At 40.1% G+C, this 18,068-nt stretch overlaps 1 protein-coding gene across 1 annotated transcript; it reads right to left on the bottom strand.

The window, feature by feature from the left end:
* Positions 1-8,803: 8,803 nt before the first annotated feature.
* LOC120924318 lies at positions 8,804-16,827 on the bottom strand. Its single transcript, XM_040335199.1, has 4 exons — positions 15,636-16,827; positions 11,445-15,529; positions 10,610-10,731; positions 8,804-8,892 (listed from the first exon to the last, which is right to left on the bottom strand). Exons 2-3 carry the CDS (start codon positions 15,406-15,408, stop codon positions 10,631-10,633), a joined length of 4,065 nt encoding a protein of 1,354 aa, XP_040191133.1. The 5' UTR covers positions 15,409-15,529; positions 15,636-16,827; the 3' UTR covers positions 8,804-8,892; positions 10,610-10,630.
* Between the last annotated feature and the right edge of the window lie 1,241 nt (positions 16,828-18,068).

Here is an 18,068-nt window from a genome sequence, read left to right as displayed (position 1 = left end):
GGACTGACAATTGAATCAAGAGAATGGTAAAGAATAGAGACTCTACTAGCAGGAAGCCAAGCTTGCAACAGCTGCACCTTTCTACATATTCATAAACTGGATTGCATTTAAAGCATTAGATTGATGCTCATTTTGTCTAGGGGAATCGGGTGTTTTTTTTTAAATCGAAGCAGTACTTACCGTTTTAGAGATAGATCTTCTACGCCGCTTCCGGGTATGGTCTTCGGGACTGGGCGTTCCTATTTGATTGACAGGCTTCCGACGGTCGCATCCATCGCGTCACGAGTAGACGAAAGAAGCCGAACGTCGGTGTGGCTCCATACGGCGCCTGCGCACCGACGTTCGGCTACTTTCGGAAAATCGGGACGCGATGTATGTGACCGTCGGAAGCCTGTCGGAAGCCTGTCAATCGAATAGGAACGCCAAGTCCCGCAGCCCATACCCGGAAGCGGCGGAGAAGATCGCTCTCTAAAACGTTAAGTACTGCTTCGATTTAAAAAAAAACTACCTGATTCTCCTTGAGAAAATGAGCCTCAATCTAATGTTAAAAATTAAGTTTTCGGGTGAACCTCCACTTTAAAGGTATCATTGTAAAGAATAAAGAGGAATTGTCATCAAGCTTAATACCACCCTAAAAGTGGTAAAAAGTTTCTAAAAAACGTAGCTTTACTGCGGAAGGTGGTTACTCCAGGATGTCAAGGTGGCTGCATGCATAACCAGATATCTGTAAACTTAGCCATCTGACTGCTGAACAGGAATATAACACAGTCCAGACTAGCTGGTCCTTCCCATCAGTAGAGATGATATGGGAACACATGAACTGGCACAGTGGGATCCTCGAGAAGTGCTGGTATTTCCAGACTATGGTTACCTTTTTGTCACTTTAACCAGTTAACAATTGCCCTTTAGCACATTTATTGATACAGGATGGCTGCGCAGGATCATGTATATGTATGTGATCTTGCATTTCCAGGTATTGGGCACGAATACACACCATTGGAGGCTTGCTCCCGATGTGATTCTACACAGCGGGAGCTGATCAGTTGATCCCAGTAAAGAGAAATCTCCCCAATAGGACACAGATGGCACAAAAGGCTCATAGAAGCTATAACCCACCCTTATTCGATCTAAAATAAAATAGCCCGCCGATGCTTCAGCTCACAGGCAGAATGTCGGTCTGCCTATGTAAACAAGGAAGATCGCTATTCTGTTAGTACAGAAGGCACGGATGCCCGGTCCTCTGCTAAGCAGGGATGCAGATCTATGCCTTCCTCTAGTAAAAGCACCTAAAACACTGTCCAGAAACACAGTTAACCCTTTGATCACCCCTGTATTTAACCCCTTTCCAGCCAGTGTCATTAGTACAGTGACAGTGCATATCTTTAGCACTGATCACTGTATTAAAGTCACTGATCCCCATAAAAGTGTCAGTTTATGATTGTCCACGCTGTTTATGATTGTCACTGATCGCCGTCATTACTAGTAAAAAAGGAAAATCACAAAAATGTATCCCATAGTTTGTAGACGCTATAACTTTTGCGCAAACCAATCAATATAGGTTTATTGGGATTTTTTTAACAAAAATATGTAGCAGAAGACATATTGGCCTAAATTGATGAAGAAATTTGACTTTTCCCGTGGTTAAGAATTTAGGTTTAAATGTCCAGAACATGTTTGAAGCTTTTCACGAAATAGAGTCTTTTAACTTTTAAATTTGCACACATCTTTTGTCCCATCATTGTATAAAGCACATAGTATTTAAAAAAAACAAAAAACAAATAATGTAATTGTCTTAGCAGATTTTATTTATAAAATGTTTACCATCTTCCACGTAATATGTGGTACAATTGCAACCCACCCTCCCCCAACAGTGCAGAACAGTAAGCGGCAATGGCATCTGCAGTAGTGATTTCACACTGTAATGCAGCTCACAGAAAACCCTTGCAATTTTACATCCTGAAATTGTGCTTTCACAGCATATAGCTAGCTAGCCATTAGAAAGAAGCACTGACCACAAAATCGACCCAACATTTCACATATGACGCAGTGTCCCAATTAATTATAGTCTATTTTCTGGTGAGACATTTCTTCCAGTGCTATGTATTTATATGTACCAACAATCCCATGAACAGTAATCGGTCGGTAAAAACGTACTCATAAATCTAAGTTTACCCCACCACCCCTGGCACCAGTTGCTACTCAAACATCACAAAAGTGGTTTTAGCTTAAATCTATGACACACAACAAAAACAATTATAAGAGGCTACGGAAAAGAGCATCCAACATATACACTGAAAATCTAAAAAACTAAGCAGAATGGAACTTGAGATGGCTTTAAAATAACAATAGAAATAGTGCAACATATGCTTCTGAGCAGCACCATCTGATGAAGTAAACTTCATAAAGCACCATGATAAATAGAACAGCTATGGTAAGGCACAACGGTGTTCCTCCATGAATTCACAGTCATATCGACTTCTGAAAGAGAAGATTGTACATATCAGGTAGAAGTCATCCTAAAAAAGGCACACATGGTTCTTTTTGGTAGTGTACAGGCATTCAGACTAATTAAGTTAGGAATGCAATATATATATATATATATATATATATATATATATATATATATATATATATATATATATATATATATATATATATATATATACTGCTCCAAAAAATTCAAGGAACACTTTGAAAACATATTAGATCTCAACGGGCAAAAATCTCATGCTGGATATCTATACTGATATGGACTGGGTAATGTGTTAGGAATGAAAGGATGGCACATCATTTGATGGAAACGAAAACTATCCACCTACAGATGGCTGAAGTCAAAGACACCCCGAAAATCAAAGTGAAAAAATGATGCAGCAAGCTAGTCTATTTTGCTGAAATTTCATTGCAACAACTCAAAATGGTCCTCGGTAGTTTGTATGACCCCCAAGTGCTTGTATGCATGCCTAACATCAGGGCATGTTCCTATTGAAATGACGGATGGTGTCCTGAGGTATTTCCTCCCAGATCTGGACCAGAGCATCACTGAGCTCCTGAACAGACTGAGGTGCAACCTGGCGGCACCGGATGGACCGATTGTAGAAAGAAATGTTTGGACAGCCGCACTCTGGAAAAACCTTCTCGGTTGCCTTTTATTGGTAAAAGTATTCAAACACCACACATCGCAGGAAAGACAGGGGCATACAGCTGACGTTTCGCACTATCAATCAGTGCTTACTCATAGTTTCGGATGGACCGAAACATAATGTCCCAGAGTTCTTTTGGATTTAGGTCAGGTGAGCGTGGGGCCCATTCAATGGTATTAATTTCTTCATCTTCCAGGAACTGGCTGCATGCTCTCGCCACATGAGGCCGGGCATTGTCGTGCACCAGGAGGAATCCAGGACCCACTGCACCACCGTAGGGTCTGACAATGGGTCCAAGGATTTCATCCCGATGGCAGTCAGGCAGTCAGGGTGCCATTGTGTAGCCTGTAGAGGTCTGTGCCTTCCTCCATGGATATGCCTCCCCAGACCATCGCTGACCCAGCACCAAACCGGTCATGCTAAACGATGTTACAGGCAGCATAAAGTTCTCTGCGGCTTCTACAGACCCTTTCACGTCTGTCACATATGCTCAGGGTGAACCTGCTATCATCTGTGAAAAGCATGGAGCACCAGTGGCGGACCTGCCAATTCTGGTGTTCAATGGAAAATGACAATCGAGCTCCACAGTGTCCGGCAGTGAGCACAGAGCACACTAGAGGACGTCTGGCCCTCAGGCCATCCCCATGAAGTCTGTTTCTGATTGTTTGGTCAGAGACATTCACACCAATGGATTGCTGGAGGCCATTTTGTAGGGCTCTGGCAGTGCTCATCCTGTTCCTATTTGCACAAAGGAGCAGATACTGGTCCTGCTGATGGGTTAAGGACCTTCTACGGCTCTGTCCAGCTCTCCTAGAGTAATTTCCTGTCTCCTGGAATCTCCTCCATGCTCTTGAGGCTGGGAGACATGGCAAACCTTCTGGCAATGACACGTATTGATGTGCCATCCTGAAGGAATTGGACTGCCTGTGCAACCTTTATAGGGTCCAAGTATCGCCTCGTGCTACCAGTAGTGACACTGACCCTGGCCAAATGAAAAACTAGTGAAAAAGTCAGAAAAGATAAGTAGGAAAAAAAATGTCAGACACCTCCACCTGAAAAAACATTCCTGTTTTGGAGGTCATCTCATTGTTGCCCATCTAGTGCACCTGTTGTTAATTTCAATTAACAGCAAAGCAGCTAAAACGGATTAACAACCCCCTCTGTATACAACCCTCCCCCTCTGCTACTTACCTGATCAGATTAATATCCCAGGAGTTCTGATTGAAAAGTGTTCCTTAAATTTTTTTGAGCAGTGTATATATACACAAAGTAAAAGTAACATAATCCATAGCAATCAAAGAAAAAAACATTATTTTTCTTGAGTTTCTCTGTTAAAGTGCATGTTAACTCAAATTTTGTATGTTACTGCTACTGTACTAACCAGTCCTTAGATGCGATGGTCCCAATAGTTTTTTTTCCCCCCATTTAATTTTACCTTGGGATTTTGTCAGTTTACAATAAAAAAAAAAGCCAATTTCAGTCCTAGGACATCTCAGGACAACATAAATATGGCAGGATTACTAGGAGCTCACCAGTGCTCATTTCCATAACAAACATTGGGTGGGTTCCTGTAGTCTTTAGACCAATATAACTTAACAGTATATCACAGACAAGACAGCAAAGAAAGCTGTCACCTGACAAGCTGTTTGGCAAGATAGAAAATGTATTTTTTTAATCATACAGTACAGGACACAGTCTAATTTAATCATAGACCCTGGGTTATGTGCATCTCCCTTCAAGTGACTGGACACTTGCAAACAGAATTGTGGAACAGTCCATATAACCCTTGCCACTCCCAGCAATCCTGTTTTTGCTAGCATCCTTAGGTGGACAATCTCTCTACTGAGAACAGGTTTCTGGTTTATGCTTTCTGTTGTTACCAAAGAGATCTCAAGATCTTGAGAACATCCTTTCCCAACCTAGCTGCACCTGCAACCACCGTGGCTACTTCCTGCAGCTTCAAGATTGGGGTTCCTTGTCAATAGCATCAGTGATCTTATCCCACTGCATGCAAAAGGCTGGCTGGCCTGTAATGTCACCCTCAGGACTAGTATCTGCAAATGGCGCTTACCCTTGCAGTTAGCCGTTTGAGGGGTGCTGTACAGGTCTAGGGTAATGACACTTCACATCTAGTGGGTATTCCCCTGGGAAGAAGCCTGTGTTGCATTCATGGAACACTGAGTAAGACTTTCCAATGCAGTGAAAATTCAGTCACTTCATTTGGGCAGACAGTAGCCCAAAGTTGTTGGCACAGTTCCACCACAAGCGGTGGCTCCTCGAAGCTGCAGGCGCCATTTTGAGGACATGCCTTGCGAAAGACAGAACATTTCTGCTTCAGATACAACCCTGTTCCATGCTGGTCTCTGTGCACAAGCCTTCACTTAGCATAGCTCATGTGAAAGGTCTCTACACAGAGAGACCATGGGGGCTAAAGGTTTAAGTGCGAATGGTCGGTGTCCCTACTTAGTTGCTGACAGATGCTACCATCGCAGAAGAACTGCTTCCATCAGAGGATTCCTTTCAGGAGGATGGTCAGTTGACCAAAGTCTCTCCCAATATAAAATAAACCATTGCAGTTTTTGTAGACATAGTACACACTTGTTTGAATTTAGAACTGCCTACTGGGCCTAAAGTCACCAATATGGAATCTCTATCCAAATCCAACAGGCCTGCTAAGGCATTACTGGTTCACCCATTAGTACAGAACATTATGCACAGGGACTAAGTGTGGCCAGACAAATATATGCTCCTCCTAAAGCCCTGTACACACGATCAGTTCATCCAATGGGAACGGTCCGAAGGACCGTTGTCATCGGTTAACCGATGAAGCTGACTGATGGTCTGATGTGCCTACACACCATCAGTTAAAAAAACGATCGAGTCCAACGCGGTGACGTAAAACACGACGACGTGCAGAGAAAAATGAAGTTCAATGCTTCCAAGAATGCGTCGACTTGATTCTGAGCATGCGTGGCTTTTTAACCAATGCTTTTGCGTACTAACCATCGGTTTTGACCTATCGGTTAGGTGTCCATCGGTTGAATTTCAAAGCAAGTTCTAAATTTTTGGACCAAAGGATGACCAAAGGATGGGCCCCACACACGGTCGGTTTGGACCAATGAAAAGGTCCTTCAGTCCGTTTCCATTGGTTTTGACCGACCGTGTGTACGCGGCCTAAGACATTTGCCGAATCTCAGCCAGGACACTATCTGCAGGGAGTTTGCATGTTTGTGTGGCATAAAAGTTGAGGACTTCCCGTCTTAAATGCACTGTGGACAAGAAGCTGGAGGACCTCCCTAAAGCCTTCTTTACTCTTTTAAACATGGCTATGCAATCGTCTGTTAGTATCTATGGTTGTTTGCCAATCCCAGATCAAAATTGACTGCTCAGTGGCACTGTGGTACTGTTTACAGTACACAATTTGACAGCAGAGTTCTCGTCTTGCTCTTATGTCAGTCCAAATGCACACAATTATGTGGCTGTTGTACTGGTCTGCAGAGGCAGTCTTAAAAGTTTTCCATTAATGGGAAACAACCCAAGAACATTTTTTAACTATGGGAGTCACTGGCAGGAGGTGCACACTTCTTCCTAGTAAGAAAAAAGTGAAAGCTGCCATGGTGAAGTCTGTCACGCCCAGATTTTAGAAGTCCTTTCATGCCTCCCAGGTGACCTCGTTACAGGGCAAGTCCTCCATTTAGTTCCGTCACAATTTTTTGATGTTTAAGCCAGGAAAAGCTTTCAAACCCGCCTCACAATGTAAGGGGTTTTCCCTTCTTTGAGAAGGGGGTTTGTCTGTGGGCCTTCTTGACCACCTGGACTCAGGGCGATTCAGAACTTGGGGTCTGGGCATGGTGTACCAGAGGTACTTCAAAAGAGTGCCAGATCAGCATGGGTTAAAAGGCAACACATTTATTATAGGCTCACTTACATTGAAGAATCTGGTCTTGTCTATTGCCCAAGCAACTACTGTAAACGCAGCCTCAGTAATCTAGGCTGACTGGATGGCAGGTGTAAGACACCGGCAGAGACCCACAGCAAGATGGACAACGGCGGCGTCTCAGGCAAACACTAGCGCCACTGAGAGAAAACCAGGAAAGGCAACAGGTGGTGGGCCGCAGCGCATTTTCGAGGCCACGTCTCCAACGTCAAAAACGTGTTGCGACCCGCCCCGTTGCCTTTTCTGGTCTACTGTCAGTGGCGTAAAGCGTTTGCCAGAGACGCCATGGACATCCATCTTGCTGTGGGTCTCGCCTGTGTCTTACAGCTGCCCAGATTTGCTGAGGCTGCTTCTGCACGTCCGCACCAGTCACTTGAGCAATACACAAGACCAAATTCTTCCATGCAAGTGAACCTATAATACATTTTGTTGCCTTTTAACCTATGCTGATCTGGCACCCGGCTTTGTTCTTTTGCATGTCCACGAGAGATCCCCTTATCCTATTTAAGGAGCTGCCAGAGACTGTGTGTGCTTTTCCAATACTTTCCCAGTTGAAGTTTCATAACCATTTGGACTTTACTATTGTGTAATACTGTGTTGTTTCTTTCACTGTGTACTGAGCTCTGATTGTGTTTGTCATTACAAGGTTGTTTTTTGGATTACTGGAGGTGCTGGCTGAAATTTCAGTCCTTGTGTCCTCTCCACTTCATGCTCTCAAAGATTTCTGCTGTGATTAGGGGACCTTCAAGCTGCAGGAATTGCACTCTTAAGAGTGATTGCTCTGGTTCTCATTGAAGAACACTCTCAGGGGTTTAATACCAACCTTTTTACGGTCCCAAAAACCAACAAGGGCGTTCGTCCCATTCTGGATTTGATGGTTCTCAACATAGCTATGATTAAGCACCAATTTATAGTGCGAAACACGTCAGCTGTTTTACTCCTGTGTAGTGTGCTGTGACTTGTAGTGCATTTTTCCTTTTTTAAATAAAGACAACCATCAAGGTTTTTTGGAGTGCGGTTGTCCATATTTTCTTTTTCCAATTATCTGTAAATGCTGCCATCAGGCCTCTGATTTTAGAACCTACTAGATGGGGTTACAAATACTTACACAGGTAAGATATATTTTATGACAGCCCAATCACCTCTATATGCTTTTGTAAGGCACAGCTAAATAAAGTGGCATGATCAAGTATCTGCTCTATTCTTGACAGGCTTAGTGCTCATTGCCTGCAGTAGCAAGCCCAATGCTCCAGTATTTGAAATAGTCAAAACGATGCAGTAATCATTTCCTGTTCTCAGGGAACGCCTCTAATGGGAGTTTCTCCTAAACCTGCCCACACACTGCCACCTAACAATTAGGGACACTCTGCCCACCACCCTATTGGCCTTTTTCAACCTGCTGGTCATATCTCCCTGTGTAATGTTATGCAATCAGGACCTGGAGAGACTCTTGCCTTGGTCAAGCAAAGGGAAATCTTAACTTTTCCCTCCAGCTCCATAAATATATATCTGTGCTATTAATATTAGTCTTTAATTAGTATCAGTGGAAGAATTATTCTAACTGAATGAGCACTGTTGAGAAAGCTGATAAACCTCTTACTTGGGAAGATGTTAAACAGTGCACACAGCTTCCCCCCCTTACCTACAAATACTTGTATAAGCTAGGTTTTAAAGAATGTTTTAATATATGGCAATAAGTAATTAAGTCTGACCTTGCAAGTTACTTGAGTGGAATACGGATGGGCGTTAATGAATAACTGCCAAATTTACTGAGAAGACCCCTAGTGGCAGGAAATCCAACAGGCTTTAGAGGTCCTGGAAAGAAATAAGTGTCATTAATTTTAAAATCATCAAACTGCTTAAATAGAAAGAGTTCTTAAACTTTCAGCCAAACACAAAACCTAAATAAGTCAAGGTATAAAAAGAAATGTTTTACCCATAGTAATATCCTTTTGTTCAGTAGTTTTTTGTGGATAGTAGACAGCTAGGTATATGCCTTGCCAGTAGCAGGTAGGACACTAAAAAAAATATAAGGTTTGACACCTCTTAATATGCTATACCCTCCTGGACAGACAGATTCAGGTAGCTAGCTGTGAAAAGCTACATTTAGGCAGCAGTGAGAGTTGTAAGTCTTTAACAGATCAAACCTTAAAAATAGAATGTACTTTGGCCAAGACCTACAGTATTTTGCCCTACTGGAGAAGGGCCACCTGTATTGTTAGTCTGCAGCTTCCTGTAGGACATAGTCCTAATAACAAGCTTCAGAGGTAGTGAACGAGAAAGAAAGAGGGAAATATGCCCTGGTTCGGAGTAAGGCCATGGTCTTGGTGAAAACCAACAAAGCCATGGCAAGGCTAAATATGCAAAGCCATAACTGAAAGTGAAGTTCCCCTATGAGGAGTGCAGAATTTCAAAAACCTGAAAAATCCAAATAGAATTTCTAGGGCCAAATAAATACACCGAAAACAAGACTCACAAGAGCATGGTGGAAAAAGTGGGAAATGTGAGGCAAAAAATGTTGTGTTGCATTGAAACGCTCTTGTAGCCAGAGGAGATTAACACTCATTCTGTGATGTTGTCAAGACAGAACTTGGTAAACATCGGCAGTCTTCCCCCCATCTTTTTGGCTAAACATAGGGACGGACCTTCATGCGAACATAGATTTGTTGGACACATTCTTTGTGGATCAAGAGCTTTACTTTGAGACAAAAAAAAAAAATTATTTGGACTTTGAGTGGCATGGCTCACGGGATAATAAATGCTGTTGTCCTCATGGTGTCTTTAATCTCATCTTGAATAATATCACCTGGGAAGGCTTCAAAAAGATAAGCATGTGAATGGCCATACCACTAGGGCATTTTTTTGGACTTGGTGTGCAAATCACTTCACCTATTTCCTGTAGGCACTTAGAAAAGTTCTTGTAGGGCAATAACATTGCTGTACCAGTGAGCTGTTCCTAGCAGCAGGATGACTGCTGTTTTACTAGTAAAGTGTACAAAGCTCATGTGGTTTGGTAGCCAAGAGATGATGAGCATGCATGAGGTCACTTTCCATAGTGACCTTAAAGCAGAGCTTGCAGTGACTCTCCATGATTTTGAAGCCAAGGTATGATACAGACAATGCAAATGGCCATAGCAGTGAATGTAAGACTTAGTAAGCTTGTGTGAGAACAGAACACAAATCTAAACTGGAGGGTATAGTGCATGAGGAGGAGCCAAGCCTTCTACTACCTTAGTCCAACACCCTAGAGGCTTTGCCATATATATATATTTTTTTTATCTACTATTTAAAAAAAAAAATCCATATACTTTTGAGCCTCAAATAGGAAGGCTGTCGGGCAACGTACTGCCTCTGTGGGTTTTAGAGAACATGCTGGTCATAACACAATGCACTTTGATCCAACAGTGAATCCTCCGAAGTCCTCTTCCTTTTAGTAACCAAATTATCTCAATTGCAGTAAAAAAGGATTTCCAACATTATAAAGTTATTGATGTAGCTTACAAACAGTAAACAACACACTAAAAATACTCACCAGTTAATGAGCTAGTACACTTTACTGGAGATGTTTCTCCTCACTGGAGATCTCTTTGAACATATAGTCCACCCAGTAAATATATTTATTTTTGGAAGGATGCTGGTGGGATGGAATATCAACTAGAGTAGGACCATCATAAGTAAGAAATAGTTTTACTAAAGTCTTAATTCTTCAGACAGACAACAATACAAATCAGTATAACAACCTATAAAATTATCAATATGGATGATGCGTAAAAAACAAACAAAAAAACAAACAAACTGATCTGTGAGTTATGAGGGCCTGTTTGCATCAGTAAGGCTTCATTCACTCTATAGTATGTGGTAAATGCGTTTAAAATAGTGTTTTGCAGGGGATGCCATTCATTGTTACTGGCACCCCAAGTGCAGAAAAAAAAATGTGATAAATGCAGTAAAATGCACTATTAAAAAATCTCAAAAGTGTCTGAGCTACTTTAACACATTTGTTGCATGTAGGGCCACACATTGAAAGGAATGGGCTGCCCTATGTGAGTAGTGCAAAAAAAGACATGCATATGTGTAATGCCTGACGTTGCAGATCATAGTATGAATAGGGCCTAAATTGCTTCTTATGGAATAATAAGATTAGTTATTGTAAACAACGCAAAACAGACATATCTCCATTATCCTTAGCATGTCTTTATTCTTCAAAGATACAGTATTAAATCAGTCTTGTATCTTAGGTGTGGTACATATGCCCCTAAATAGTACACGTGAAATAAGGAGATTGGAGGTGAGATTAAAATTACAGTTTATCAATTACAAAAGTACATTAGCATGTTATACTGCTTAATAAAAGACTTCTGACTTACCTATCTGAAGTTTTGTATAGTCCGTGTGCGCCTTTCCTGTGACTGAACGCTGTTCTTTAGGACGGTTTTTGTTTTTTTCTAGATAAAAGGCAACTTTCATGTGTTTTTTTCTTTCTTGCAGTACTGAAGTATTGCAGTGGCTGTCACGCTGTACAGTTCCTCTCAGTTTCCTTAGGCACATTGCATATCTACAGCTGAGTGTGTTTACTTTTTTAAAACATCTGCGTTTGGTAAGGGTTTTGCCCACTTGAAGTCTATATTTTGTGCTAAAACCAGCGTTCAGTCCCAAACCTGACTTCACACTACACTTGTCATTTCCATCAGAGGATACTTCATTTGAAAGTAACATTTTTGTTTCTTTACTTTCACATTTTCTTAAAAAAACTTTGCAGTCTTTCATGCTTAGTTTGCTGTTTCGGCACCCAATGGAGCATTTAGGCTCATTTTCTTTCAATGCCTTCATATTTTTATTGGTAGAAATTTGAGCCCTTGACTCAGCGTGTGATGGTGGTGAAGACACTTGTACCATTCTAAGGCTAGTAGAAGCTTTTGGATCATCTTTGGTTAACTGCACAGTTTCTTTGACAGTGGATTCTGCAGCACTGACTTTTGTTCTGCAAAACTCCTTCAGATTCAAATTCTCACCAGCACATGAAAAGTTTAAACAGACATCTTTGGTTTTATCACTGCTACTTTTGCGCTTGTGCTTGCTTAAATTCAGGGAAAGGCTTTCAGGATGGACAAATTTAGAAACCGGATGAAGTTCTTCTAATGTGTAAGACTGTGTCAGCTGCCTGCATTTTTTCAAGTCGTTTTTGGAAACTGAAGAATTGACGGGCTGTTTTGTTTTTCTCCTAGACCCCTTTCCAGGTTTGCGGGCATTAGCTTTTCTCACTATTGAAAGGGATTGAGTTTCTGTTGTTTGCATAAACCAGGTAGCAAGGTCATTCATGTCACATTTTTTCTGAAAAAGCATCTGAATGGGTGACCTTGATTCTGAGCTGGAGAACTTGCAGACTGGCGACAATTGTGTTTCACCGTCATTCTCTACAGTGTTCTCAGCGACCCACGTCTTTGCAATATGTTCATACTTGCTTTCTAAATGGTTTAGCAAAGTCTCATTTGACGTTGTTGCAGACCACCACTCAATAGCAGTGTCAGCCTGTAGATCAGGATATGTAGAAGTACATAGACTTTGATTTTCATTATCAACACTATTCAAGTGTATTAATGGTGCCTTACACTGCTGCTTGTAACTTCTCAATTTCTTTCTGTAATGTTTACTTTTTCCAAAGCTATGCTTTTTAGATTTATGGAATAAGGCACATCTTACAGAAAATTTTGACTGGGAACCATAATATAGTGCAAATAACGGTGACTTTTTAGACCTGGTCATATAATTTGACAAGACCTGCTTCCTAATCAATCGGGATTTCAGACTTTTGTGCTTCCCTGGTCTTGTTTTTTGGTTAAGGTCTTGCTCTGCTTGACATTTTCCCATGGTATAAGCTTTTTTACTATTTTCCCGTTGAACATCTGAATTGATTTTGTTCTTTGTTTTTTTCTGCTCTGAGCTGCATTCATTAACCACACACAGATTAGGGAAAGTTGAAGGCTTCTTCTGCTTTTGGAGGCGAGAGGAAAGTCTTAGCGATATTTTGCAGTTCTCGCTTTCAAGTGGCCCAATATTTTCTCCTGGGAGTACATTTGTAAAGTCAGAAGACACAGGAGAATCCAGAATCTTGTGCAGTTTTTTTATTTTAATCTGTGTGCTGGATATATTTTTGGCTATATAGGTTTCAGTGGTCCTTGTTTCTCTCAAATGATCTGCTAGTTTAGAGCGGGTAACAATTTTGTTTGTCTTATACGGAATAGAAATCTTTAGGTCATTTTTAATTTTAATAGGCATTTCCTTGTCAAGATTCTTTGACCTTGATTGTTTAACAGTTGATTTTCCAACATTTCTCAGGATGTGGTGACCAAGCCTATTAGACCCCAACAATTTTCTCCTTAAAGTATATACATTTTTATGATGATTTGGAGAAGTTACATAGGCTTCTGATGGACTTGTAGATGTAATGACTTTGCACTTTGAATTATGAAAGTTACTTGGATTGTCAGATTGACTGAGACAATCATCTATTGTATCTTTGCTTTGTGCATCATTGGATTGTTTTCTAAATGCAGCTATTGGCTGGTGATCTCTGTTGTCATCATGTGGAGTACATACAGGACTTAAAGCATATTTTTCTCCATCTTCAGATTCAATCTTAGAAATAAACATAAGTTTAATTGGGCTAATGTATGTGTTCTCGGAAATTCTGCATGGTGTAGAATTATGAGTTATAGACTTTGAACCTAAAACTAAATCACCTTGGTTCTTCCGTGATGCTGATCTTAACGATAGATGATTGCTTGATCTATCAGATATTCGTGGGTTTATGGACAACTGGTCTGATGGCAACTCAAGTCTCTCGCCTTGATTATTCGTGCTTTCTCTAGTTTCACAATTTTCTTTTTTGCTTCTTTCTGGAATTTGTGCACCAGAACCAATGGTGTTTTCCAAACGTTCTACCACTACCTTCAAGTGGGCATTTCTTGTTTTATCAGTAGTATTCCTACCCAACAGTGCACCTCTTTTAAAGTTCTTTAAAATCCCTGAGTTGTGTTTGATGGTGCATTTGCAAAATAAATTACGGTTATCTGGAAAAGAACACTGCCCATGAGAGACATCACATAGTTTGCATTTTCCCAAAATATTTTTGGAATATCTTTTTAAAGGAATGTTGCATTCAAAAAAAGAATCTTGGTGAGAACGTCTTTTATGTATATTTATATTCTCTGTTGCTGAAAATATTGAGACTTCAGGTAAACATGGTTGACTATTTTTGACACAACGAACATTCTTAGAATGTATTCTTGATTTACTATGAGGTAGTTCTGTTTTAGTTTCTTGTGCTACACTCTCTGTTGGAGTATTTTCCGGATCCTTTGTGACTAAAATGTCACAAACCTTCCGTTTTTTAGAGCCTACTGGGTTAGCCATATTCTCAGTTGATTTCTGCAAATCTTTCTCATAACCATTTTCTTCCTTAGGAAAAGTGTTACAGAAATTAAGTTTGCTAGTAAATTCCAATGACTGACTGCTAGGCAAAGAGCAATCAAATATTGGTGACTTTTGTTGGCTTGTTTGGAATCGTGTTTGTATCCTTGTATTCTCTAGATTTTTGGTATCTTGATTTAGCAGCTCCACAAAATGGCTTGTTTTGGAACGGTTTAGAAGGTGCTTAATTAAATTTCCAAAATGTACTGAGCCAATTTTACATTTTTCCTGAGAACTTTGAATAGCATTTTTTTCTGTAGGCATTAGGTTGTTCTGTTTCCCATCAATGCCACATGATGGATCCTTAGTATTTGAACTTTTAAACACAGTCTTGTGGGTTCCTTCGGTCTGGCAGGATTTGTTTTTTAAAAAAACGGGTGATGAAGGTTGATTGCGATATTTCAAGTCACTTTTTACTATGGTTCCATCCAAACGTGTTGCAATTCTTTGCAACTTCAAACGGGGTAAAGACGAAGAACAACTGATGGCACGGTACCTACTAGAACAATGAATAAATAATTTCTTCTTTTTTGAACGTGTATTTATGCAGTGCAAAACCTGATCATTGGATGTAAGGTGCAAATCTCCACGTTTAATGGGATTCAGTTTCACAGTTCCTAAGGCTAAATTAGGCCATGTAAGGCGTAAATCTTTTAGGCGGACAGACAGATAAGGCAGATTAGCAGAGGAGGCTTGCTTTTTAAGAGTAACACAGTTGCTGAGTTTTTCCTTTGTGCAAGAGTTAAATACAGCTGGTGTTTTTTTTGTTCTTTTAGATGATTTTGCTTGTTCAGAAACTTGTAGATGACCACAGCAAACTTGTGAACATGTTTTCTGTTCCTCTCTTAAGAATTTCAGCATAAGTACTAATTGCTGTTTGTGGTACAAACAATATGTGGCTAAAACTTTAGATAAGGCAGTGTTTTGTTTTGGAAGTTTTGTCACTTTCTTGAGTTTCCGTAAAAAATAACCATTGATGACACTGTGAAAAACAAAATGAGAAAACAAAATGAATTTAAAATATATAAAAGGTTAGCCTTATATTTGTGTATACACAAGGCATTAAAGACATTAAAGTGACTCCATACCTCTACAAATTCATTTTGTGGGATGACCATAATATGTACTAGCATGCTGGCATCAGGACCTGATCTTGTAGCATGGGGTTTGGTGAAAGTAGGCAGCAGGACCTGATGTTGGAGAGGGGAGGAGGCAGAGAGCAGGCAGTGGAATTTGATCATGGAAGGAGAGTGGCTGAGTAGAGGCAGAACCTGTGTAATGGGGAAGAAAGGGGAAAAAAAGAAAGCTGTAGGGCTTTTCAATGGGGAAGACAGGGGGAAAAAGGAAAGCTGTAGGGCTTAAGCTCCAGTACGGAATGTATAAAGCAGTTGGATTTTACTGTGGTATGGAGGAAATAGACGAGGCGCCAATGCCTAAAAATGGAAGTGGAATCGAATGTGAAGAAAGGCAGCAAAATAGTAATCCTGTATTTTGAGGGGTTTGGAAGAGGGTAGGAGAAAAGCAGCTAAACAGTACAAGCAGAGTGGACACCAAGAAGACAAAGTGATAAAGGCGATGTGCATGCAAAGGAAAAAAAAAAGTGTAGCTACTGGATTCCGAATTACCAACTGCAAACTAGAGAAATAGGCTCGTGGACAAATAAGCAAGTGTTGAAATATAAAAAAAAAAGCACTAAGCATGTGCAGAAAAGGGAAGAGCTGTGAGCAACAAGCTGCAATGATAGCAGAAAGACAACACACTAGCATTCAAAAGAGAATGGAATAAAGAAGGACTGCAAGGCATCTAGAGCAGGAAAACTAAAATAGACTCATAGGGAGTAGGATCTGTAAATTACCAAGAGGACAGGAATTAGTAGACAGAAGATAATAAGAGTCAAGACTTGAAGGTGAGCAAAGACATAGGCAGAAGACACAGGTTTCAGTTACAGTACTGGCTGAGCATTGGGGCTTTGAATTTGTTTTATTTATTTGGCTTTATGTGCCTCAGGCCTTTTTTTGGACTCTGCAACCCATTTAGATAAACTGTGTGCCCTCTACCTTACTGTAATAAGAAATGAGAGATTTCCCTATGGTGACATAGCATCTAAAATCATGTCAGGGTCGGGGGCCTTCTCACACTCTTTGCCAACATGCGGTTATTTTTTTTAGTCTCCACTTAATGTGCCTTTACTAAGAAGTGTGATAAAGAATAACTACTACAATTTACTCTCTTCATATTCATATTTGTAGACATAAAGAATAGTGTGGTCAGTTTGAATTAAAATCATACAATTGATAATCATTAGAAAAGTGTATATATATATATATATATATATATATATATATATATATATATTTATATATATATATATATTACTGATTTAACGATCAACAAATTATCTCACAGAAGTCCCGCCAGCAATATTCTGTACAGCAGCAGCAATAATGAAAAGCTCCAATATAACCTACAACCCACCCAACTTATCTTCTCTATTTGTAAATATATCTCAACATAAAATATCAGAAATAATTTGATCAATGATAATAGTTCGATTCAACATAAAGACCCATACACACGATACGAAAATCGGATGGCAAAATTCGTACAACGAGCTGTCTGCCGATATTCAGATCGTTAGTACGGTGCTTTCGACAGCCGATTTCGCTTTTTTGTCAGATATAAAAGCTAGATGTGCAGACTATAACATTTTTGTCGGATGTGAACTCAATGTCCGATTTTTGTTTCATTGGTACGGTTTTCGTACGAAAAAAATCGTAAGAGCAAGACTACGCATGCTCAGAAACGAAAGAATGCATAAAAACTTTTCAACACATTACGTCACTCCTGACATCGTATTCTGTCATACGAAAATGTTCGTATTGTGAGTAACCTCTTCACTTTCGACATGAGACTAGGATGCCACAAGAAACAGACGTTTGGTCGCTTAAAAATCTAAGTGTGTATACAAGGCTTAAGATTTACAACATGATTATAGCATACATGCACAGGATGCACAAGGACACATGAAACCAGCAGGTAGTTTAAACAATACTCCAAAAAAAATAAAAAGGCAGACGACTGACAACTAAATAAATACTTTCAAAGCATTAATGTATATATAAACAAATATCTATACAGGTATATAAAACTACCAAAGCTCTGTTATCCCACCCAAAAAATTACAATATATAAACCTTTTTACTACATAATCAAACATAACCATTATTAAAAATAAAACCAACCATGGTCACTTGCATGTCTATTAAGGATGCAAGATGCATATGAATCATTTGTGTGATGCTTTGGTTAATTGTACTCTCCTTGATGGATTTGTAATGTTTCCACAATTTCAGGTACATGTACCAATCTGGTTACCATTAGTGCTCTTTGCATTGACATACACTGGGCTCTTTAAAACAAAGTGCACATATCCCTTTTGACCCTTTACCCCGACCTAAGCCACCCACACAGATGCGCTCCGTTGTTTGCCAACATCACCACAAGTCTTGCTGACCTGTCTG

The sequence above is a fragment of the Rana temporaria genome, chromosome 1, assembly GCF_905171775.1.
Source record: "Rana temporaria chromosome 1, aRanTem1.1, whole genome shotgun sequence".
NCBI classification, from domain to species: Eukaryota; Metazoa; Chordata; class Amphibia; order Anura; family Ranidae; genus Rana; species Rana temporaria.
This window is presented reverse-complemented; position numbering and strand designations above follow the sequence as displayed.

Coding starts and splice junctions, on each gene's coding strand:
- LOC120924318 (XM_040335199.1), bottom strand. CDS start 15,408: ATGCTGAAATTCTTAAGAGAGGAACAGAAAACATGTTCACAAGTTTGC. Junction 10,732..11,444: donor CTATACAAAACTTCAGATAG/GTAAGTCAGAAG, acceptor GTCCTACTCTAG/TTGATATTCCATCCCACCAG.